This window comes from Dermochelys coriacea, chromosome 3 (assembly GCF_009764565.3).
Source record: "Dermochelys coriacea isolate rDerCor1 chromosome 3, rDerCor1.pri.v4, whole genome shotgun sequence".
Taxonomy (NCBI): domain Eukaryota; kingdom Metazoa; phylum Chordata; order Testudines; family Dermochelyidae; genus Dermochelys; species Dermochelys coriacea.
Genome location: NC_050070.1, coordinates 100,088,260 through 100,113,900, shown reverse-complemented (window position 1 = coordinate 100,113,900; position 25,641 = coordinate 100,088,260). Strand labels below are relative to the sequence as shown.

Genomic DNA, 25,641 nt, shown 5'->3' with positions numbered 1-25,641 from the left:
CATTCATTTTGCATATTATGGTGGAGCTGTAGTGACATCTGAACTAAGTTTGTGTCTAATTGTGTTTTTGGTCAAGGGACTTAATTTCTTATGTCCCATGTCTGTGATTAAGAGGCTCCTATCAAACACCCTAGTCCCACAACTGACAATGCATAGGTGGACAGCTGCACCCCCAGGGAGTTCCATTGACTTCAGAGGGGCTCTCCTTGGTTGCAAGTCTACCCACTCACAAGATCAGGGCCAAAGGAGTTGCTTACATTCTGTCGTTTGCTGTAATAATCTATTGGTATTTGATCTTAGAGATGGCTTGGTTTCTCTTTGCATTTTTAGGTCTCCGGTGAGAGTGAGCCCTCATCTGTGACAGAAAGAGAGAATAAAAGTGAAGCTCAACATGAAGTGAAAGATGGTAATGCTGAGCAGCTCCTCTGTTCTTTTTTTCTGTTCCATAGTGTCTTAGCTTCACGGCATACCGAAGAACAGGTCCACATTTTCAGTAACATTTCAGAGAAAAAAAGCCACTGGATAAACCCTATGAATATAGCTGTGGCCCACATCTTTCCAAGTTTGTAACTTTTAAAATGCATTTATAGATGGTGTCTTTTGAAAAGTCTGGTAAATCTTGTGATGATTTTACAGCAGAATGCTTTGATAAAGGTCCGCACCAATGGCTCATTCTTAGATCTTCATTTTTATCCCTTTTGGTTTTCTCTCTTCTTCACTTTCAACACAAGAAACAAGAGCTGTGGAAAAGTTCATCAGTAAATATGAGAGAGCAAGAGCTAAAGAACTAAGAAAAATGTAAGGATTTGCTATATATTTAGGGCTCAAAGGTGAGAGAAAATATCAGTGTTTAATTAGTTGACTATATTCATGGAGAGAACAGAAAGTAGGGGGAGTTCTCTGCCTTTAGGGGTAGGTTCTGCCCTGCCCTGTCCAGTTGAACTACAGGGTGAAGTACAGAGAGAGGGCAGGTACAAAGACCAGCCCACGTGGGGCAGGGCCTAATTGCAGCCCTTTGATGAAATCTTGGCCTTCCTAAAATCAATGGCAAAACTCACACTGATTTCAGTGAATCCAAATTTCACCCCTTGTGCTTGACAGTAGCTCTCCAGCCCCCTATAGTTAGGGGTTGTGGCTGGTTTGCATCTCCTATGCCTTCTGGAGCTCCTGTTGGGGCTATGCAACTGCTCACCACTTGCAACAGTCCCCTGGACCAAAAAGGTACAATCAAGTCATAGTTCCAACCACTCAAGTCCTGAATTTGGCCTAAATACCTAAATACTTAAGGAAAGAGACTTACTCTTTCCTTAAAAAAAAACCCACAAGTGATTGGAGAGCATCTAGATATTATACTGGACACTTTGTAGATGCATAGACAGGAAGACTGATTAACCACCTCCAAATTTTAGAATGTGTATCCAAAGTATTTTGGAGAAATAGATAATAGAGGGTTAAAAACAGGAGAGATGGATAACAAAACATACACAATGTAAAAAGAGAGGAGGGAGAGAGGGAGGTGTAGAAATGAGCCCCCCACAATTCTTACGTTTCCAGAAGCATTTTTAATCTTACCCTCTCCTACTCTCAGCAGACCTTTCAGTGGTAAGATCTGTGAACAACAGGGAGAGCTGCCAAAATGCTGGGTTAGCACAAGGGAAGGAAGAGAAGCCTGGTGTGTCAATAAACTACACTAAAATTTGGGGCTGGAAAATTACCAAGCAATTATTGCAGAGTTTTATCACATCTGGTGCTTTTTTTCCAGTGGCCTGATGAACCCTTTAGAAATGGGAAGTTCTGAAAGGCAAATTCCATATGTTAGCTCTCCCTAGCACAGATTGCGATGGGCAGGGCATAATGCAGCCTACTTACGTCCTAATACACTTCTGCTTTTGCCAACACGCTAAAGTGGGCTCTGCTCTTGAGATTAGAACAAGAAGAAAATCAGTTCATTTTTGCAGGAAAGCCATCCAACTTGAGCTGCATTAAAATCTGCTGCACCTGTTTCAGGACTGTGCCATGATCCCTTTCTTCAAGAATAATGAGCAAATTGGTGTAATGTAAACAGTGATTGGCTTTAAAGGCAATAAATAAACATTGTCTGGGGTTTCAAAGACACCAAATACCTATGAAATCTAAATCCAGAGTCATTATTGTAAAGTTTAAAATGCTTTTAGCAGTTTTACATGAAAAAATGCTCATTTGTATCATTTGTTATAATAGATTTTTACTTTTTTTAGAAATTTAAATCATAGAGATGCCTCAGTTTTCTACATTCCATATTTTTAAACTTGTTAATGGCTGTGAAATCTATGGTTTGTCATATTCTGAAAGCGATGATTGCTCCTAGTTAGGTATCTGAAGTGTCCATTTCTCAAGAGCATCTGACTGGAGTGCCAAATTGAGGATGGTGATGCTATAATAATACCTCGCTCTTTTTATCAGCGGATCTCAAAGTGTTTTACAGAGATGTTCATAGGATCTCTAGCCCCATTTTACAGAAGGGAGAATGAGACAAGATCAGTAGCAGATCCGGGACTAGAACTGAGGTCTCTTGAGTCCCATGGTCTGTCCACTAGGCCACACTGCCTACTACTGCTATTGATAATTATACTGAAAATTCCATGGAGCATGTGAATTCAGATTCCTTGAGCCTGTTCCCCTCCCTTTTTTTTTCTTCTACCCTAACCTAAACTCTTCCTTGGTTGAACAGAGGTCAGCAAACTCAGGAAATAATGTGAAAGGGTCCCCATTGTTCACATTTTTTGTTCTTTCCTGACTGGCCCAATCCAGGGGGGACAGTTCTGTCTAGTCAATTAGTCCTAGTATGTTTAGTATCCATGGAGAGGTTCATTTATTTGGATTTCTTGAAACCTCTATCTCCATGGCTTTTGTGTGTATATCTACAAAACAAAACAAAAATAAAATCCAAAGGACACTCATTGAGCTGCCAAACATCATTTGCCAGACTACTTGCTATATGCTTAACAGAAATTACAGTAATCTCACAGATTTAACCATCCACAACCCTCACTCCTTTATCAAAATCCCAAACAAAAAATCACAGCATGCCCTGAAGGTAAATAGATGCAGTGCTCTTTAGATGATCATGTAAAGGAGCTCAGGTAAGAGTTAAGATAGTGAGAACATGTGCTGCTTCCTCAGGAAAAGATATTCTAAAAAAAAAGCATAAACAAACGGAGAACTCACCACTCAGAGTAGCAACAGCCAAGACAAAATGACTAATGTAGGGCTGCAGCTGGTTGTCTCTTCCAGATTTAAAGAGCCAGCTTCCAGGGTAAGCATGCTGAGTAAGACGCTTTTAGAAGGATAAACCCAAAGCACAATGGTCAGGCAGTTAGAAAACAGAGGTTGCTAAGGAACTTTCATCTAAGACCTAGAGGGACTAGAGCTTAGTTGAAAGACACTCTGAAATTTCCAGGATTGGGGCCAGATCCTCAGCTCGTGTAAATTGGCAAAGTGCCAATGATTTTAGTAAAACTGTGCTCATAAATAGCCTCTGGGAATATGGCCTTGGAGTGTCTTGTGCCTGATCCAACACTCACTGACAGATATCCGTTGGCTTTAAAGGGAGTTAGACTGGGTCCTAAGCAAGCTGGGAACGTCTTTCTCTTGTTTTGCTGATTATGCAGTATGGTTTTAACAAATTCCCACATGCCTTGTGGACATCAGTTGACTCCTTTGCTTGAAGTTTACCATCACTTAACCAAAAGAAACCTACAGGCACTTTTCCCGCCACAATCCCATCACCAACTTCTGCCTTTCTTTACTGGATGACTGTTAGTCTGAGAACCCTCTCTGAGTATGACTGCAGCACTAGCACACAGGGGTAGATATGATACATGGATGTTACCTATACAGGTTAAAAACAACTCCACCTGGAAATTAATATGCAAACAGCACAGACTGTGGACCAGTGGCGTAGTGTGCTCCCTCTGGGCCCATTCATGGTTGCCCTGCAAGGTCTGTGTTGGCTGTGTCAGCACAAAGGGGCTACAAAGCAACACCCCCCAGGGTATATTCCCAAGTGAAGAATGCCCCACTCCACAGGTGCCCTTTGGGCAGGAGGTGTTTCAGGGTAGGCAAGAGGTGGGGCATGGATTGGGTAGGAGGGGCATGCTCCTGTGCCCCTCCTATTTCCTGGCTTGTTTAAAGTTCACAGAGACCATTAAAACTGGGGCAAAATTCATGACAGGCTTCAGGGTGAAACTGGCTTTGAGGACCCCAAAATCATAGCAATGCAAGCCACTTCCCTCAGGCTCTGCACCAGCCCTAGCCTCAATGTAAGAGGGGGATTCAGTCCTCTCTGAAGCATGTCCACTGTGAGACACTTGAGGCCAGCAGCATTTATAAATTCTTCCTGGCTGGCCCCAGGAATGTGGATGTAAGTCAGGAAAGAATAAGGCATGGTTGGGAGTGGGAGAGAATGGTTCTCCTTAAATGGAGAATGCCCCATACATCTGTCCAGGAAGGAGCAAGGAAGCCCACAAAATGCCCTAGTGATTTCCAGAAGTTCCCAGTCCCCCTTTCAGCACTGAGGTAAAAGAGGGGGAATGATGGAAATATGAGAGATGTTTGTTTGCTAGTTTCAGCTTAATGCACACATTAGTACAACATTTGTTTCCCTAACTTTTCATAAATATAGTCTACTGTATTTGAGCCTTTTCTGCTCCCATAGGAGACTGTGGCAAAGTTCCCATTGTCTTCAATAGAATCAGGATCATAGAATCATAGAGTATCAGGGTTGGAAGGGACCTCAGGAGGTCATCTAGTCCAACCTCCTGCTCAAAGCAGGACCAATCCCCAACATCCAGGCTCCAAACATTCCATGTAGTAGTTTTCCTATTCCAAATTGAGAGAAAAATCACCCCAAACCGTAAATAGTCTATTTCTGACTCAGTTGCACAAGTCATTGAAGTCAGTGGCAGTAGTACCCTTGTAGCTGAAGGAAAAATTGAATCTCGTTAAAGGTAACTTAAAGGGAAAAATGGAGCTGTGCCCTTATTTGCTTCTTTATGGTGTATAAATAAGGCCTGAAACATTTTTTCAAAAGTTTTTCTTCCTGCCTTTTTTTTTTAATGTTAGAAATAAATGATTGTGCCGCGTGGAAGACTCTTTATTTGGAGAGCTAGTGAAACAATGACAGTCTAAAACTGTCTGTTAGTTTGTGTGTATAAATTCAGTCACCAATTAGCATTTTGGAGAAAGAACATATTAATTAAAGATTAAATCGCTCTACCCCTCCAATAAAAATGTGAAACCTAACAGTTACGTAAGTCATAGCGTACACTATACATCCTCTGGGCCATCCATTATGTTCTCCAGGAACTTAACCTTTCTGTTCCCAGGGTTTTTTTTTTAAACACAAGCCTTCTTTATACATCACAGGGAAGCAAAATGACAGTGCAGGCCCAGTTTTAAAACACGCCTTTTGCACGTCCCCTTTAATATCCAGTATTTCCTTTTTTGTTTTTTTTTGGTATCACGTTCACATTTCTGTCATATGAAACTTTGACCGCAACTGGTAAATTGACAACATAGCAAATCTACTTCCTCTTACAGCTGTTTCCTAGTTAATAAACACAAAGCAATAGGATCAGGACTGCAAAAACATCAAACCCCAAATAAGAACAGCAGCATTTCCACATGTCTTTGAAGCTTTTATATCATTACAAAGACATCAATACCCAAAAAAACAAAAACAAAAAACCAACAACCCCAAAACTTCCATCTAAACAGAGGGCTGAAACAGGAACTACTGTATTACTGTTTGCTAACAACAGTTCTGTTCCAAGCTGATACTGGGCAAAAGATACATGGATCAGACAAGCCACATTAACTACAACATCCTGATAAAAATAATAATAGAGGAATAAGAACCCTATTTCCCCTTTTACTATTTAAATCAGTTTAAATGTATTAAACACTGGGGCCAAATATATCTGTGGTGTAATCCAACTGAAGTCAGTAGACGTGATGCAGAGCTGAATTTGGCTCTAGAAGTGTTGCGATCCTAAAACATTTGATATCACTTTGCTGAATTCAGCAGCTCCAGTTTCAGCTTCAGCTTGATCCTTCAAATCTGCTCAGTGAAGCCTTTGAGGTTCTAACACAGTTCAGGCTGAAGCTACTCTGAAGAGAGAAACTGGTCATATATGTATATTTTACAACTATTTTATTCTACTTCTCAAAGCTTTACACTCAGTTGTGAGTAGAATAAAAGCATATTGCTCCCCCCAATCAAAACTGTTCCTCTCTTTGGAGCTGCTTCAGTCCCTGCTGAATGGACCTCAGTGCTGAGTGCTAGACATTATGGCTTACTCTGAAACTGATGCTGCTGGTTTCACAGCTTGAAGATCTTAAGGCCAGCCCTTCCGTGTGAAGAACTCCAAGGGTATGGCCCTGGCTGGGGCAGTTTGCCATGGAATGGTCTGAGCTTCAAGCACTCCACAAATAGTTTTACTTTAAAATATAGACTTTTCAAACCAGTATGGGCCACTTTTTTAAAATAAAATAAAACGTTTTATTTTGTAATTTATTCTTTCCCACACTGTTTGGGTTTGTAATGTTGGGAGACAGCAGCACTGCTTAAACCCTTCTCTGGGCTGGGGGGAGCAGAGAATAGCTGGAGTGCAGCACCATTTCAGTTGCACCTTTTCCCTTATCCAGCCTATCCCCACCATAGCCCTTGGGTCAGTGAGTGTGAGGTGGTACAGAGAAGTTGCTCAAGGTGAGGCTATTTCCTAGGGGGCCATGTCTTGCCCCTTTTGGAGTAAGGAATTCAGAGACATCTGAGAATTGGCACCCCTAAGTTTCCCACAATGGTGAAAATAAAGCCATCTGTTGGATGTTTCATTACACAACAGCTAGTCTGTACAAACGCATGCTCTTATTATGGTTTCCCTCATCCTTCCGTCCCACTTCCCATTCCATTGTTTTTCACACTTACTTGCAGCATCTTGTCTTTAAACAGATTGCGAGCTTTTGGGGGCAGGGACCAGACGGTGACATCCTGGCCCATTGAAGTCACTGAGAATTTTGCCTTTGATGTCAGTGGAGCCAGGGTGTCTTCCAGCATGCTTGTACAGAACCTCTCACAATGGGACCAAAATCCTGATGGGATACCAGGTCACATGTAACAAAGATGTTGGTGATGGTGTGTCAGAATGCTCACCCAGTCAGAGCCATTGACTGACTGGGTTCTCTTTGATACTTTGTGATAAGATAAATTGTTTTGTGTATTGACTGGATTTTTTCTTTTACAGAATAGAATATTTAAAATTATTTTTTCCCCCTGAAAACACTTTGCACCCTTCTCTTGTCTCCTGATACCAGTGACACATTGGGAATGAAAAACATCTGGTAATTACCTATAAAAGCAGGCTGTTTCTGGGTTAAATGGTAAAAGAACTGCCTCTATTTAAAAACCAAAACCAAAAATGAATTTGCAAAACGAAAAGGAGTACTTGTGGCACCTTAGAGACTAACAAATTTATTTGAGCATAAGCTTTCGTGAACTACAGCTCACTTCATCGGATGCATTTTATTTGAGCATAAGCTCACGAAAGCTTATGCTCAAATAAATTTGTTAGTCTCTAAGGTGCCACAAGTACTCCTTTTCTTTTTGCGAATACAGACTAACACGGCTGCTACTCTAAACATGAATTATTATTCTAAATCATTTGTTCAGTGCCCAGTTCCTTCTTGAGGGCAACAAGGAAATAGAAGTGGTGCCACCATTACGTGCTCCCACTCTTCTCTGCCCACCTCTTTTTCATAGAAGCGTCTCTGTAGTGGCTTTGAGAGATTCAGGCTCTACACCATGGGAAGGGGATAAGAATGTCAGAACTCAGTCATGCTTTATTGGATTCCCACACCTGCACTCCCATCCCACACACCAGTTTCAGACCTGCAGGACAAAGAACTGGTGTTCAGGGTTGCCCCGCAAAGGATGGCTGCTGGAGTTGTGCAGTTAATGGTTGCAGGGCACGAGGAAGAGAGGAGGATGGGAAGCAGATCTGAGGCAAGGGACTTCTGTGCAGAAGCTGCTTGGTTCTGGAAGATCCCAGGAATCTCTGGTTTATTTGGGATAGAATGTTTTGCCTTTTCCATGAGGGATAAGGAGGAGGTAAATTCTGCCTCTTGGCAGAATTATTCCAGTGCAATTCCATGAAATGAAAATTATCGGCTGACATAACTCCAGTCATTGGAGTTACACAGCAGAGATTTTGCCCCACGAGTTTCCACCCCCTGCACAGGATTAACATGTCTGGAGTCCTAAATATTTACTTTCATGCAAACCAGAGGAGGAGAGAGGCAATATTTGAAAGTGCTGATGACTTATTTCCCCCCTTCTGTTTTCAGATCCGGAGTTCAGCCTTGGTATCAGTGAAAAGACCAGCCTGCTTGAGGATGTGCCAGTTTCTGAAACTGATATCAATTTAGAGATTTCATTTGCAGAGCAGGCAGCCAATCTCAAAGACAGCTCAATAGGCAAAATGTGCAAAGGCAAAGAGGACGATACGCTACTTCCTGTAGGTGTTTCTCATTCATTGGTGTAGTCATTTCATAAACTTTTTTTTAGCCTTTTTGACATTGTTTCTGTGATAGTGGTTGGAACAAGAAGATTCAGAATGCTATAGCTTTATTTCTTTCAGGCCCCTAAAGGTCCTGCTCTCATTGGATTGGGTCCCTTCAGTGTGTGTGTTATAGGAGAGTAGTATTCGGCTCTTAATAAATGTGGAAATCTTATTCTTATGCCCACTATTTGCCAGTACCTTTTATCTTAAAGAAATTGAGGACTAGTAATGCTTAAAAATTAGGACTTTAGCCTGACTTTAGTCTGCTCACTAATAGTTATTTTCATTACAGTTCAGAAAACTCAGGTTATGTTTATTGGGGCAGACCCTCAGCTAGATGTTAATGGAACTCTGACAATGTCCACCAGCTGAGGATCTTCACCATTTAGTGTTGGCCCTAGTTCCTTGCTCACTACACTAATAGAGGTGAGGTGCCTTGCATCACTTAATAGAGACCTCTTTTGTTGGTTAAAGAGCGTTGATGGACTCCAGCAGAAGTCTCATGTGGCCCATTGAGGTGAAAGGATGAGAATGAAGAATGGGTTGATCTTTATGCTTGTAATAGAGATTATAGGTTGGGGATGGGTCCCTTTTCAATAGATACGTTGATCATTTCTGGATTTCATATTTTCTATGCATAATCATACTGCTTATGGCACCTGCTGAGGTGCCCAGCACATAACACATAGAAATGAGGCATTTTAACCCTTCAGAAAATATTTAATTTCTGTTATAACAACAAAGAGTCAAGGAATATTTCCAAAATGTGAGGATTCGTTTCTCCCTAGTTTCACATTCCCATCTCTCAACCAATGAGTCTTATTCTTAATAAGGCTAAATCAATACTAATAGCCTTAGAATTTCACAAACATTAGAAACATGCACTCACACACACTACAAATTAATAACCATTTTTAAATAGATAGCAATTTTTTGTCATACACTGTGTGCAAACATGTCTGAGTAAACTCAGTGCTTGGAATAATGTTTCAGTTTTCTTCAAACACTCAATTTAGATAAGCACATAAACATTTCTGCCAGTAATAATTACTGAACATTCCCTTAGTTTTAATACAATAAACCTGCTCTGAAAAATGTTTGACTCACACTTCAGTAATGTAGAAAAAATTAGGAATGGAAACTCTGGCCTGGCTAATGAGAAGTCTTTGATTCAATTGTAGAAGAGTCACACATTCAAAGAGCAGTTTACTGGAGTTTTACTTATTGACTGTCTACACACTGAAGTGGCTATTTTTCATAACCTTAGGGATGAACAATCCTAAGGCAGTGAAACATTTCAGAAAAGGAGTGATCTGACTATTGATATGTGTGATCTGTAAAGACCTTCCCTCCCTTACGCAAGATATTCACATGGTTTTATATATTGATTTGAAAAAAGAAGTGTATAAAGTGTGTTAATTAAATCCCAAGCAGGAAGCTGGTTAGATCCACCAGTCATAAATAAGGGCTGACTCAGCAGCCACGCAGAGTTTTCAACCCCAAATTCAGCTATATCTGAGCCAACGGAGACTAGAGGACCATGAAGGTATCAAGGGCCCTTTCCAGCAGAAAGAATGCCATGCCTAACTTTTGGGTAACCTTCCTGCTCAGTTCTTGGTGTGTTATACTTTAAAAGAGATGCATCCAGCCCTTATCTGCTAGAGTTAAACTTCCTGTATCGCAGAAAGCTGAAGTAAAGTCAAATAAGCTCTTATAGGCAGGGTCCATCTTTTTTTTCTGTGTTTGTACCATGTCTAGCTCAATGGGTCTTGCTCCGTGACTGGGGTCCAAGGTGGTATGGTAATACAAATAGTAAATAATGAGGGAGGGAACAACAGTGAGCCCCCTATTACTAATTTTTTATGTGGCGCCCAAGAATGAGTGAGGTATAAACACACACGTAAGAGGACAGGTTCCTGCCCCAAAGAGTTTATCATCTGTGACCCTAATCCTACAGTCAACTGCATCTAGGTAGACTTCTGCATCTACTCGAAGCCCCAGTGAAGCTGGAACTTAAATAGACAACATAAAAAAAGGGAGAAAGGAAAGAGATACCACCCAGAAGTGCATACTAATCAAATTATCTGCGCTAGACAGGGTTCCATCCATCACAGATTTGCTCTTTGCAATCAGATATGGTCGTTGCAGTGTATAGGTTTTTCTATGCAAGCTTTGAATTATCAAGAAGCATGAGGAATTTACATGCTGCAGACAGCCTACTTTTTAAACTATGTCACTCTCCTGTGGCACCCATCTATAGCAATGTGTTTTGTTACAAAAGTGGTGCCACAGTAGCGGAAAGGCCTTTATACTTTTCTTTGTCCTTCAATGTGTTGAAATTTTTTATTTGCCATGATGCAAATCCTATGTTCTAGAATTTCAGATTGCCAAAGGACAAAACAGGTACCACAAAGATTGGTGATCTGGCTCCTCAGGACATGAAGAAAGTCTATTCCTTGGCACTGATTGAGTTAACTGCGCTGTATGACTTACTCGGGACAGAATTCAAGCAACAGAAGGCCATAAAAATCAAAACGAAAGGTGAGTAATACAGTTATAAATTCTTTAGAAACAAATGGGTCTGTGTGGGGTTGTTTTTAAATAATCCCAAAAGGAGAGATGTACATTAGCTGGTAATGTCGGCCCTGATTCAGCATTACACTAGCCAGAGAGCTCTCGACTCTCTTCACGTTTAAACAGCCTCATGCACATAAACTGTTTCAGCTAAGGAGGATTTTAGCCCTAAATTTAGCCTTTAGCAACTAACTTTAGTAGGCCAGGCATTCTAGGCCAGACACTGGGCAGATGTCTTAGGGAGCAAGGGAAAGGAATCCTCCTGGTAGTACTATAGTATGATGGAAGCATTGCTTCAGAGTCTTTCAGAGATTCATAGTTTCAGAGCTTCCAAGGTGAGAAGGGACCATTAGATCACGTAGGCTGACTTCCTGCATCATACAGGCCATAGAATACCATTGTAATTCCTTCTGTTGTGAGCCCAGTAACTTGTGTTTGGCTTGACAAAAGCAATTCTCCAGCCCTATAGCAAGAATCTGTTCCATAATCCCTAAAGCAGCCCCTTTTCATGAGGATGGGAGGATTTGCTTAGGAGTAGATACCTCCTCATCACCCTTATTCTGTTCTATTGCATTGTGCTGAGCTCTGTATAAGGCACAAAACGTTCCATCCTATATGATCCCTCCACATTCAGTCTGCACCTTTTGCCCACAGTAATAATTTGCCATCTTTTTTCCTGTAGTAACTTATATTGATGTGCCCTAACACATCCTGCATTTCCTCAGATCGCAACCTCTTTTTGGCATTTGCAGATCTCCTGTGCTTTTCTGTGTTGTGTGTTGGCATGGCATCATACACACTAGGGGGCAGGGGAGGAGGTCTGTTGAGGCAGTTCTTGTAGCAAGTCACTGTGGCATCAAGGCACTGGAGCCTATGTATAATCCTGACTCCTTTTCAAAAACTAGAAATATGTGGAAACCTATTTCAAGTTGCAAGAGGTTTTCAGTGTTTTGGTAGTTGTCTGCTTTTCTGACCTTCTGCTAACTGTTTTACAAGAGCTCGAAATGTATTACCAGTTAATCACAAACCCACTTTGGCCAAAGCCCTGTTGTCAAGGTTCAGTGGATGTGACAGTGAAATAGCTCCCTTTAAATAATTGAAAGCAACAGAGAGTGTTGAGAGACATACAGCGGGATACAATTGATTCCTCTGAATACACTCTTCACTTTACAGTAGCAGAAAATAACTTTTTAAATGCAAAAGCATACACACAACCATCTTTGTGACCTTGATTCCTAATTTCCACCCTGCAGAAGTGTCTGTAGAAAATTAGAAAATGGTGTGCAAACAAAATACTTTTTTCTCTTGATTTTTTTTGATTGTGTATTTAAATAGGTCTTCTTACCAAACTGATGTAGTTTTAATTTAACATTATCTCTGGCATGTTTTTTAAATGACGGCCAGCAGGGAAAACAAGTAAATTGGCTAAAATAGTTTGTCCTGCACCCAAACCAAAAAGATGAACTTGATTTAGGGGCCCCACAACAGTGTGGGAAAGAGGCAACAGAATGTCACCCTGCCTCCCAGGAAATGGAGTGGCTTGACAGTTGCTATTCCCACCTCAAGGGTGCAGGACCCTCTGTGGGGATGTCTATACTGCATGTGGGACCAAGCCCCTCAGCCTGGACCCACAGATTCCTGCTAAGGGGGCTTGCACCAATGTGCTAAAAATAACAGCGTAGATGTTGCTTTGATGTTGTGACTCAAAGCTTGAGCCCGAGCTCCAGCCCCAGCTTGAGTTGCCATATGAAAGCAAAGTCTACATAGCTATTTTTAGCCTGCTAGCACAAGTCTGTGGACCTAGGCTGGGAGGCTTGCTCCCAGATGCAGTGTAGACCTACTTTATAGCTTCTATGTGTCTCTCCCCTCTCACCTGCAATGTAATTTGACCAGAGCATCCATGCGATAGTGGGAGGATGCAGGAAGTCCATGCATTTTTTTTCACACCTCTGTAGCACCTCCATATTCCCACCTCATACAGCATGGTTTGGCCATTGGATACATGCGGTAGTGGATCCACTAGCCATTTCCCTTCATGTTTGGGTGGTTGGAGGTGCTGGAGAGTACACAGCTCTGCTGAAAAAGGGAGGTGTGAAACCTCTGCATGGGCTTTCTGTTGTCTGCACTTCCTCCCTCACCACAGCAGACCCACATGGGTTCTGCTATCTAGTGAGCATGCACAGGAAGGATTGTGTGTGTGTGTATGGTTGTGAGTGCACGTATTTTACAGACAATGGCCTGTTTTCAATACACTTGTTAAATAAGGCAAATTCTAAAGAAACGCCTTATGGCAGGGGAGGGCAAACTTTTTGGCTTGAGGGCCATATCAGGTTTCTGAAATTGTATGAAGGGCCAGTTAGGGGAGGCTGTGCCTCCCCAGACAACCAGGCATGGCCCAGTCCCTGCCCCCATCCGACCATCCTGCTTCTCGGCCCCTGCGGGCCCCCATGGGACTCCTGCCCCATACAACCCACCCTGTTCCCTGCCGGCCCGCCGAGGACCTCTGCCCCACCTCCCTTCTCTCTGTTCCCTTGACTGCCACCCCATCCAACGCCCCCCCGACTGCCCCCCAGGGACCCCTGCCCCATCCAACCCCTTCTCCCTGACTGCCCCCGACCCCCCATCCAACCCCCCCTCTCCTTTCTGACTACCCCCCGGGACCCCTGCCCCATCCACCCCTCTGCTCCCTGGCCCCTGACTGCCCCTGGAACCCCCGCCCCTGACTACCCCCTGCTGCCCCATCTAACCCCCCCTTCCTTACTGCCCCCCGGGACCCCTGCCCCCATTCAACCCCACTGTTCCCCACTCTCTGACCGCCCCAACCCCTATCCACACCCCAGCCCCTGACCACCCCCCGAACTCCCCTGCCCTCTATCCAACCCCCCCTGCTCACTGCCCCCTTACCACGCTACCTGGAGCACTGGTGGCTGGCGGCACGGCTGCACCAGGACAGGCAGCCACGCAGCACAGAGCACCGGATCAGGCCATGGCTCTGCAGCTGCGCTGCCCCAGGAGCTCCAGCCCCGCCACCCAGAGCATTGCGCTGGCGGTGCAGTAAGCTGAGGCTGCGGGAGAGGGGCCGGGCTAGCTTCTCGGGCCAGGAGCTCAGGGGCTGGTCAGGATGTTCCCATGGGCTTGATGTGGCCCACGGACCGTAGTTTGCCCACTTCTGCCTTATGGTGGCTCATTTGACACTTATTGTTGACATTAGAGGTGATATCATGGTTCTATATTCACACCTAAAACCACTAAAAATGAACAACAGATACAAAACCTGCAGACATATCTCCACTGCTATGATGATCAATACCCCCCACAACACACTTTTCAAGATCCATGTGATTATAGTGCATCTCGAAAAAGGCATGTTTTTATATGAAGATTAAAGCCAAGTCTTGTTCCGTGTTCTTTGTAAGCCCTGGTTAAAAATGGCCATTATCTCATCTCATCTATTTTTACTTTGCTATACGGGCCTATATGTTTACGGTAGGACTGCTCTGCCTTAGATAAATACTAATCAGAGTGAATGGTTTCTGAGAGAGGTACACTGGCAAATTATTGAATCTTAAAGATTTGTGTGTTGGAATTACTACACAAATTACTACACTACACTACTAAGAACATAAGAATGGCTCTACTGGGTCAGACCAAAGGTCCATCTAGCCCAGTATCCTGTCTACCGACAGTGGCCAATGCCAGGTACCCTGGAGGGAATGAACAGAACAGGTAATCGTCAAGTGATCCATCCCCTGCTACCCGTTCCCAGCTTCTGGCAAACACAGCCTATTACAACCTGTGGTGTACCTCATCCAGGGTATCAAATACCCCAACAACAACTACGAGGGTAAAACCAGGTAATCGCTATGCTCTTGAATGAACTTACACAGGAAAATGATAAAAAAACAAAGACACCTGTCATAAATATAAAGGGAAGGCTAACCACCTTTAAATCTCTCCTGGCCAGAGGAAAAAACCGTTCTGTAAAGGGTTAAGAAGCTAAAGATAACCTCGCTGGCACCAGACCAAAATGACTAATGAGGAGACGAGATACTTTCAAAGTTGGAGGGGCGGGGGAAACAAAGGGTTCTCTCTGTGTGTTGCTTTTGCTGGGACAAGAGCAGGAATGCAGGTCAGAACTCCTGTAAAGGGTTAATAAGCAATCTAGTTAGATATGTGTTAGACTCTGTTTTGTTTAAGTGGCTGATAAAATAAGTTGTGCTGAATGGAATGTATATTTCTGTTTTTGTGTCTTTTTGTAACTTAAGGTTTTGCCTAGAGGGATTCTCTATGTTTTGAATCTGATTACTCTGTAAGGTATTTACCATCCTGATTTTACAGAGGTGATTCTTTTACTTTTCTTCAATTAAAATTATTCTTTTAAGAACCTGATTGTTTTTTCATTGTTCTTAAGATCCAAGGGTTTGGGTCTGTGTTCACCTATGCAAATTGGTGAGGATTTTTTCAAGCCTTCCCCAGGAAAGGGGGTGTAGGTCTTGGGGGGATTTTTTGGGGAAAGACGTTTCCAAGCAGGCTCTTTCCCGATTATATATTGTTAGACGCTTGGTGGTGGCAGCAATAAAGTCCAGGGACAAAAGGTAAAATAGTTTGTACCTTGGGGAAGTTTTAACCTAAGCTGGTAAAAATAAGCTTAGGGGGTTTTTCGTGCAGGTCCCCACATCTGTACCCTAGAGTTCAGAGTGGGGAAGGAACCTTGACAACACCCTATCACCCGGGGGTGAACACTGTTCCCAAAGCAGTCATTCTGTAGCTGACTTCTCAGTCCCAGTTCTCAAGGGAAACCTGCACAACACTTTCAAAAAGATATGCCTGGGAACTTATATTCATAACTTTGCTAGATTCTAAAAACCATGGACTTAACAGAGACACTGGTTTTATGGCTTATTACAACAATTTGCAACACACCCTACTATTTGCTAGCTCTTAATTGTTTGTTTCATTTTAAATGGTCTTTTACAGCATGTGTGAACCCCTTATGCTTAACCATCTTTCTCACCTTGTATTTAGGCTGGGAAATACTGATTATCTTCTTCCAACCTGAGGAAGACCTCTGTGAAGCTTAAATGCTTGTTTCTTCCCCAACAGAAGTTGGTCCAGTAAAAGATATTACTTCACCTACCTTGTACCACTGTTCTATACATAGTTCCAGAAAAACGACCATTAATCTTATCCCAGCAGAGTAGTTACAAGACACAAATCTTTAAGGTTCAATAATTTACCTCTCTCAGAAACCATTCACTTCTGATTAGTATGTATCTAAGGCAGAACACTCTTACCATAAAAATATAAGACCATATAGTAATGTAAAGTTAGATAATATGAGGTAATGGCCATTTTTTAACCAGGGCTTACAATGAGCATGGAACAAGACTTGGCTTTAATTTTCATATAAAAACATTCCTTTTTTGAGATGCACTATCAACCTATTTACACTATAGGATGCAAAAAAGCACAATGAATGCTAACTAGCTCTTCTTTCAAAACACAGAGGGAGAATTGTTTATAGTAAAAGTGGATTATAATTACATCTATTTCATTTTACCAGTCAAATTCTTGGGAAGCTTACTCAGGCCATTTGCATCTAAACTTGTATTGAGTGATAAAGATCTGCATTTCTGGGTCATCAACACAACAGTTTTCCACAAATCAGAAACATGCAGATGATTCATTTATGCATTTTCCTTCACTGTACTTGCAGAGTGTGTGGATGGCAATTTGAAGGTAAAACAGAGGACTCCTCATTTATGGGTGAAGGAGGAGATGAACAAGTGCTTTGCTTTTAGCCAAGTGCTTTGTTTAATCATCCTCTGAATTACTTGATTGATGAAGACATTCAGATATGCTGAAGAGAAGGCCAATGGCTCTGAATGTATTGAATGGGCTTATCTCTTTGAAAATGTGTTTTGTGCCACTTATCTCATGTATTGGAGCAGATGTGGATAGTGTCTCTATTTTTTTTCTTTGTGTAGACTCTGGTCTTTTTGGTGTCCCACTGTCAGTTTTGCTGGAACAGGATCAGAAGAAAGTACCAGGCACCAGGATACCACTGATCTTTCACAAAGTGAGTAGGCATGAACAAGTCCGTTTGTTACAAACCTACTGGATTCCAGAAGTGATAGCATTTGTCCTGGATTCATATGCTCACTATAGTCAAGTTTTCACAGTGACATACTATCTCTGTACTGTGAATCTCAAATGTAGCACTCAACTCCATTAGAAGGGACTTGTAGCTTTTATTAAGGGCGGTGCTTTGTACTATTAATGCACTAAATTAGATAAATGACCTTTGTACAATTCTCTACTCCACTAACTTACTTTAGTGGAGTTAGTGGAATAGAGAATACAATTCAGCAACTAATTGTAAGTTGTTTACATTAGAAGTATTGTGAATTGCCATTGGCATGCTCCAGTGCTAGAGTAGAGTAATTAATTAGGACATCTAGTGAATTATTATTAGAAAAATACATTACTAAAGTGTATTAACTCAGCCATGATTTGGTCAGGGTTTACTAGTAAGCCCGTGAAGCCAGATGTCCAAAGTCTAACACCATTCCAGGCTAAATTCTGTTTAGAATTTAGAATGTTTAGAATGTTGAGTTGTAGAAATGAATTCATAGGAGAATAGGCCGTTATTTTTCAAGACAAATCAATGAAGTTCTGAAGAGGCCTTTTAGAGGTTTTTGAGAGCTTTTTTATTATGTTCTCCCACCAAATCAAAAGGAGACTTCTAGTTATTTCCTATCCCTCTCTAGGCACTACTGCTACATCATTCGTGCCAGAAATGACATCTTAGGGCCTATAAAAGCCCAAACCAAAACAAAAGATACTTCTGAAGAACAATTTTTTTACCTTTGATGTGGACAAGATTGTACCAAATGGACAGTAATAAAAAAAGAAGAAGAAAGTCCCCACATCCTCCAAATAGGTCTTCACCCTACTCCACTACAAATGACATATACTGGTCACTACACTATACCATCAATATATTCAGTATAGTTTTCCAGAAAGAAAGTTCTACATAAACATTTCTAGCAAATACACTTAATTTATTCGCTGTGTGATCTCATCTTGATTATAATATTTTTTTGTTTAAATGGGGAAATACGTGAATGGATTTTCCATTTCTCCCTTCTCATCTCTGCATCACATCCACTACTGGACTTGGGCGTTCATAACAAATTAAGAGAGAACATTTTCAGGCATTTTAAAACATTGGTTGCACATCACTGAAACAAACCAATTGAACAGGAAGATTTTTTTAAAATAGGCATCAATTTTGTAAAAATTGTAAAAAGCCCACTGAAAGGCTTCTGACTCCTAGCCATGACCTCCCCTGAGTAGAATCCTGCATCTCACTCCTCTCTGACCACAGATATAAAGCTGCACAGCTCCCTTACCTATACTGTGATACCCCAGCAAGCCAGACTGCCTAACAGGCCAGAACCTCCACTTTGTTTTCTCTCCAAGAGCTATGCCCAGTGTATTGCCCGTAGTTACAAGTTACTGCACTGCTCCTTCTAAGCAACCACAATTATTCTTATGGTAAGAGCGTTACAGAGAAAACATTAAAACAATAAAACATGCTGGAAAGCTTACCAGAGGTCACCCCAACTCCAACCTTAAACACCCACAACTAGGTTTCCTGCATGATTACGAGTTCATCCATCTTACATCCAGAACCAGAACAGAGGCTGGGCATTTCTTTATACAGCTCAGGCCTTGGGTCTTGGCCTTCTGTAGTAGGTAATAGGTAGACAGTGACCCTCTCCTCAGGCATAGCTTCAACAGGCTGGATTTTTGCATAATAGGAGTTGGAGAATTTGCATTAACCTCTCCCTAGAGATTTCCAAGGAAATCCTCTTCATATTTATTGTCCAAAAAGTCCATACTTATTAGACACATTTTCAGTATTGTCTTCTGAACTCTCAGGTCTCACATCTATCACATCTCCCCCCTAGAGAGGTTACATATAATCCCAGTCCACAATAATACATAAACTTAACACAAGAAGGTCTTCCAAGAATCTTGCAGGAAATTGCCATATCAGTCACATACATGATATATAGTTAGGTTTCAGAGTAGCAGCCGTGTTAGTCTGTATTCGCAAAAAGAAAAGGAGTACTTGTGGCACCTTAGAAACTAACAAATTTATTAGAGCATAAGCTTTCGTGAGCTACAGGTCACTTCATATAAATCTTTTACAGTGATTGTTCTAGTTCATCTAAGCCATGCATAGGATTAGCAATTCATTTGAGTCTGTTATGAGACCATCAATATTAGTAAACCTGAAGCCTTTTCAATGAACAAGCTCTTAGATCTTCCTTTGTAAAGTGGTAAATGACAGTGTACATGAAAGTTAATATAGAGTCTTTCGTACTACAGTAAATAGTTTTTATTAGTGCAGATTGTTAGTGTGATAAGCAATTGCTGGTTTACTTTTGAAATCTGAATAATTCCCTATCTCTGCAGAAAGTGTTGACTTTACATTTTCCCTTTAAAAAAATGCTTAATAGTGTACATGAAAAATAAAGGAGCAGCGTCAGGTGTTCCTTGTAGGACGCATATAATTAATCAATGATAATCCACTTTGCAATCATTTGTATTCAAAAACAGATTTCACTGTTTTATATTTATCTCCCAGTAACATTTTAATTCGCACGTTGGCTTCATGCAGCTTGGTTCTGTTTATTGACAGCTGATTTCTCAGATAGAAGAGGCAAGATTGGATACAGAAGGACTTCTTCGAATACCAGGAGTAGCAGCAAGAGTAAAGGTAAAATATTGCATGGACGCTCAAAACCCTGAAAGCCTATACTCACTTGCTGTTTTTACTTTTGTCTTGTTAACACTTTTGTAATGGCAAGATTGGCAATGAAATCTTAATAAAACTACATACAAACCGATTTGATTTAGACTAGCCAAGGAGATGGTATTTTGATCCAGATTACATTTGGGTAAGAGGTCAGGAGGTCAGGTTTGCGGCTGAATCAAAGCTAAGGTTCAGATTCTGCTGTGCCAAAATCTCATGAATTGTTCTCACAAGATTTCCAACCTCTTTGTCTGCACCTGAACCAGGTGAGCTCCCTGAGCCAGATGACTAGTGGGCTGCTATGTAGGCTGTATGCCACTGGAGGATAATATTCCCTGGCCTAATTAGGTAATTTTAAGTGCCAGATTCAACTTGTAGAATAGCACTAAACAGCCAAACTACATAGAGAATCTCTCCCATTATCTCTACAAATAGCATTACTAACTGCTCAGGTCACTATTCACAGTCTCTGTTCACATTACAGAGTGACTACCAACTACACACAAACCATAGCTCAGTATTTGCTTTAATGCAGAAAACCAAATACATGGTATGATTTACACCAAGATGCGGCCTGTTATAAGAATGGTCTAAAGAAACCTTAAATTCTAAACAGAAAGAACATTTAAATGGATTCAGCTGCCTCAAGATATCTGCCAGCCTCTGTCATGTAGAACTTTGTCCAACAGCTGCTTCATTAGAAACAACTGAAGGAAAAGAATATTATGGAAACTGGCTTTGTTGATTTACCAATAACTAAGATGCTTCATGACTTTGCTTAGTGCTTAGTTTCCACTTTCCAACAGTTCCACATTTTTAGGGTGATTTTGTTTGTTTTTCGTTTTGTTTAATGTGGGGAGCGTTTCCATATAAGAGATCATTCACTAAGTAACTGCAAAAATAATGAGGATCAAACATTTGGAAGAATTTCTCTTTTGAATGAACGTATTGCTTTTGTAAAACAATGAGCATTATCAATGTTTTACACAAACAGTAGAGAATTTAACAGAAAATAGTACTCTGTGGTTTCTTTGAAATTTTATTATCCTCTAGAAATCAATAGAGAATTATAGAATAGTTTTAGAATTCTATAGGCTGGTACAGAAAATCTCCAGTAAGGAAATAATGGTATGGGTTTGTGCTTCCTTTTAAATTCTATAGCAATTTTCCTTTAGGGAGGACAGTTTAAATTTCATCTGTTATGTAGCACACTTGCCTGTCTGCTAAAACACAGTCTTTTTATATACATGTATAGTCCTTCCCCCAGGGTGTGGCTGAAGTGCTTCCCTTTTCCTGGTGCTTGTTATCACCCACATTTGGAGTGGCTTCTCCTCTCTCCTGGATTGGTCCGGTCCTGGATTCTTTTTCTTGGTGCCTAGGTGCCTCCAGGTCTCCTAAGCCACCCAGTAGTCCAAGAAATTAATGGAGTGAAATCTGAAGCGGGAAGCAAAAATTTGGAACAGCAGCTCTGTGACATGCTCCCACTCCTTCTGATCCTCCCTGAAGACTCTCCAGTATGGTTGTCAAAGGGTTGTGATGACTAAAGCACCTTCCCACTTAGAACCACAAAGTTATATCTGCATAAGACAATGCTGAAGCAGTCAGTGTTACTAGATGCTGCTTACCCTCCATGCTGTAGGACCCAATCCCCAGCTCAAAACAAGGGTAGGTTTAAGGTCCAACACTAATGAAGACTCCCATGGGAGCCATTCAGTAGGGACTTGAACATCTGTGCACATGCCTCATGATTGGTTTGAGATTCTCCACAGATGTCAGGCCATCCACAAGTTTGGATATTTCCCTGTGCTGCAAGAGGAAGAGGGGGCCAACTTTGCCTCAGCAGAAGGTATCGGTAGGAGACTCTGAGTCTCAACTTGCATATTTATCTGGCTCTTATCAGGCTCTTTCCTGATCAAAGTAATATATGACCTGAGGAAGGTCTGCAGGATTTGGCCCTGTGGGTATGCCAGTGCCCTGGGAACAGCTATGCTGTCTGGTGCCTATTAGCATTTGGTTTTAGCTGCACGCTTCTAATACTTCTGGTCTAGAGTTTATCTTTTTGTACCAAAGTAGCAATAGCAGGTGGTGCTTGAATGATAATTTCAGATGTCTTTTTTTCAAAGAGGATTGCTATGTGGGAAATGCACAAATCTTCTACCAGCATGAATAAAATTCCGCATTGATGGTACTTTCTGTTGTGCTATCTTTCAGAGTCTTTGCCAAGAACTGGAAGCAAAGTTTTATGAAGGGACTTTTAACTGGGAAAGCGTAAAGCAACATGATGCAGCAAGTCTTTTAAAACTCTTCATCCGAGAACTGCCTCAGCCACTGCTCACTGTGGAATATCTCAAAGCTTTCCAGGATGTGCAGAGTAAGCAGCGTCCCTTCTGGGTCTCAGATTTACAGAGGCGACACCACAAACAGCAGCGTCTTAAACACAGAGAGGGGAGTTATCTCAACAAATACAGCTTTGCTGTGAAACCGTTTTCACTAACAGTATGTGAGCCTGAACAATACATTAAATAACAACAGGATTAATTCTGTCTAGAAAAGATTGGCTGTTGCTTTGATGGTGTTCAAATGAGACATTTTTCGCAGAACATTCATTTATTAGCACACATGGGAAAGAAAACACACAGATTTATAAAATAGTATTTGGGAAACACGAGGTGAATTATAGGACATTATCTGCTAGCTTGAGTTAGAATTTGAGTTTTGCCCCAAAACTGACTCCCATCCATGCACAGAATTCTCTAGCTTGAGTTAAGTGGTGCTTTATGCTAGAGCTAGCTGGCTTGTCCAGGAGATGTGGGTTGATGCTCAAGTGCTGCTGACACCTGACCTAGGAATGCAGTGGGGATGCAGTAGCTCGAATAGCAACTTGCCATCTGCTAAGCCAATAACTCGTTGTAGCACAAGTGTTGTTTTTCAGTGTGGTTGCTCATCACTGGAGCTAGGCTAGCTTGATTGGGGTAACTCAAGCTCTCTCTTTCAGTGAAACAAGCCCTAAAAAACTACAGTTAAGGTAGTAGCAATTTATAAATGATCATTCTCTTTAAATAAGCAACAGGGAGGAAGTTACAGTTCAGCAGGAAATCAACCAGAAGATAAAATATGCAGCTTCTGCTAATATTTGGAGGATAGTTGGTATCTATTTGCCAGAAAAAAAATCAGAGCTGTTGATTACCATCAGTTCCCCAATAATCAGCCAGTTACTGTGAGAATCTACTCTAACATAGCCTATTGGCTAATAAAGCACCAATCTGGACAAGAACACAGTTGCTTTAAAAATAGAGTGTATGGAATACTGATTTTGCAATTCCTTAGAAGTCCAGCAGGCATGGGGAGCCTCTCTTTTATTAAATCCTCCAGCCAGCGCAGGAGGGATTCTGATAGGTTTCAGATGAATCCATTTTCTGTTGTCCATGACCAGAATAACTGGTCACTTTTGGAGGAAGACATTAAGGGGATTCCAAAGGGGCGAGAAAGCAAGAGAGAGACACACACACATGATATCTTTTCACATGTCACAGGAAAGTTGCCCAGATTGCAGAGCACATGACACAAAAGTCATGAGGGGGTAGGGCTAAGGGTTTAAGCTACCTTTGTGCACCGCTTATTCTGCAGACAGTGAGTAATAGGCCACTTCCTAGTTGCAACTTAGAGTTGCCCCAGGGATGCTTTAAGTTGTGTGGGCTGCCAGTACCCCTTGGGCGGCTGTTCCAACAACCAGGAATTGCTGGGAACTAAGAAGGCACTGTCCATGTCCTTGTTCCATTAGCCATACTGGCAGCCAGGATAGGGTCATATAGGTGCTCCTATGATAGCTCTACCGCATCCAAGGAATCCTCACATGATTAGATTAGGTCCACAACATATAAGTCTGTTTTATGCCAAGGATGATGGTGCAAAATAGACCAGAGGATCATTTGTTTGGGTAACTATTTTAAATTTGCCTGTCTGTTCTGCAGGTTCATGTACAATAAAATAAGTACAATTGTTACAGAATAGGAACATCGTCATGACAGTTATCAACACCATCTCAATACTACTATTATCACTGCTGGGTCACTGCTGCAACTGCTGTTGCTCATTAACATTACGTAGAAAATCTGTGAACAGGATAAACTTGACATTTTACAAGAAAATTTAACTTAAATCATGCTTTTTTGGAGGAAAAAAATAAAACTTTTAAAGAAATGAGATGTATATGCTTCCTTGGCAGATCTTCCAACTAAGAAGCATCAACTGCAAGCATTGAATCTTTTGGTACTACTCCTACCTGAAGCAAACAGAGACACTTTGAAGGTTAGATTGGCTGTTCACTTTTTAAAAACAAAGTATGCATTAGAAAAGTGAGCTTATTTTAATGCATCTATTTTGAAAAGTTCAAGTTTTAACATTTTAACTAACTGATTGTTACTTTTTTCATATTTGCGGTAACTTAAGACGGAGTAAAATTTTTTTAAAAGTGTGTAAGTAACTCAGAAATCTAAGTTTCATTTTCACAAGTGACTTGAACACTTAGGAGTCTAAGGTTATGTCTCACTGCAGTCCCAGACGTGATTGCAGCTTGGGTGAACATACCTGCGCTTACTCTAGCAAGCAAGGCTAAGAATCGCAGTGTAGATGCTATGGTGCAGGCTTCAGCAATGCAAGTAGGTAGCCACGGCCCTTGGTTGGCTTGTAGACTTCACACTGAAGTTCATCTGCATCTACACAACTATTTTTGGTCACGCTAACGCAGGAATGTCTATCTGAGGTGTAATCGTACCTCAGATTGCAGTGAAGACATACCTTTCATCTCACTGAAATTCTGTGGGACTTAGATTCCTAAAGTGCCCAAGTCACTTTTGAAAATGAGACTTGGGCTCTTAAATCAATTAGGTGTTACCTTTAAAAATCTGGGCCTTAAGTACTTCTGAAAATTTTACCAGAGATTCTAATAATAATCTTGTAATGAACCACCTCTCCTTCAAACTTCCTAATCACAATCCCAATTCAGTACCTTTTCTGCAGCAGCTGTTGCTGGTTTACATGGAAAAAAACTATTTTAGAATATCATGGAGATAAAAAGGAAATAAACTCACTTGAATGTGATGGGTGCAGTTGTTTGACTGTATCCCAATTTTTTATCTGTACTGTTTATGTCCCCCCACTGTGAGTTAGGATTTCCCCTGGATACCAACTGCCCCCATTGCTCTAAACCTTCCAGATCACTTTGCTGTTTGGTTCTGTTCTTCTCTGCTAAGCTTTAGATTTGGTCACTGTTGAAATTGCACCAGACAAAGAAACATTTTAGAAGAGCTGTATATGGTGCAGAGTTGCTTGGATAGGTGGTTTTTTTTAGTCTAGTTTGACAAAAACACCACTGGAAATGCACAGAGGCTGGGCTAGAAATAGCTGAAAGTGTCATTGCTTAGAGACTGACAGGTGCCTTTGTCACTGTGACAGAAGCAGTTCCACTGACAACATGTGGTTCACAGAGCACTGCTCTACTCATCTGTGGTCTGCATGACTGGAGTAAATAAAGAAGGGTTTCAGCACAGCTTAGGGTCCCAGAGCCCGGGCACCAGACTGAGCCCAAATGTCTACACTGCAGTTAAACAGCCCCTTAGCCCGAGCCCCATGAGCCTAAGTCAG

The 25,641-nt window shown here is 41.5% G+C and overlaps 1 protein-coding gene across 3 annotated transcripts in view; it reads left to right on the top strand.

Moving 5' to 3' along the window:
* Positions 1 to 25,641, top strand: part of ARHGAP18 (Rho GTPase activating protein 18) — a 117,370-nt gene that overhangs the window by 73,680 nt on the left and 18,049 nt on the right. For all 3 annotated transcript variants that reach the window (XM_038397020.2, XM_038397021.2, XM_038397019.2), the window contains exons 4-10: positions 331 to 406; positions 8,383 to 8,552; positions 10,973 to 11,138; positions 17,159 to 17,250; positions 19,885 to 19,962; positions 22,210 to 22,369; positions 24,224 to 24,306. In XM_038397020.2, the coding sequence (XP_038252948.1) occupies positions 331 to 406; positions 8,383 to 8,552; positions 10,973 to 11,138; positions 17,159 to 17,250; positions 19,885 to 19,962; positions 22,210 to 22,369; positions 24,224 to 24,306 (825 nt within the window). The remainder of the gene's footprint in view (positions 1 to 330; positions 407 to 8,382; positions 8,553 to 10,972; positions 11,139 to 17,158; positions 17,251 to 19,884; positions 19,963 to 22,209; positions 22,370 to 24,223; positions 24,307 to 25,641) is intronic.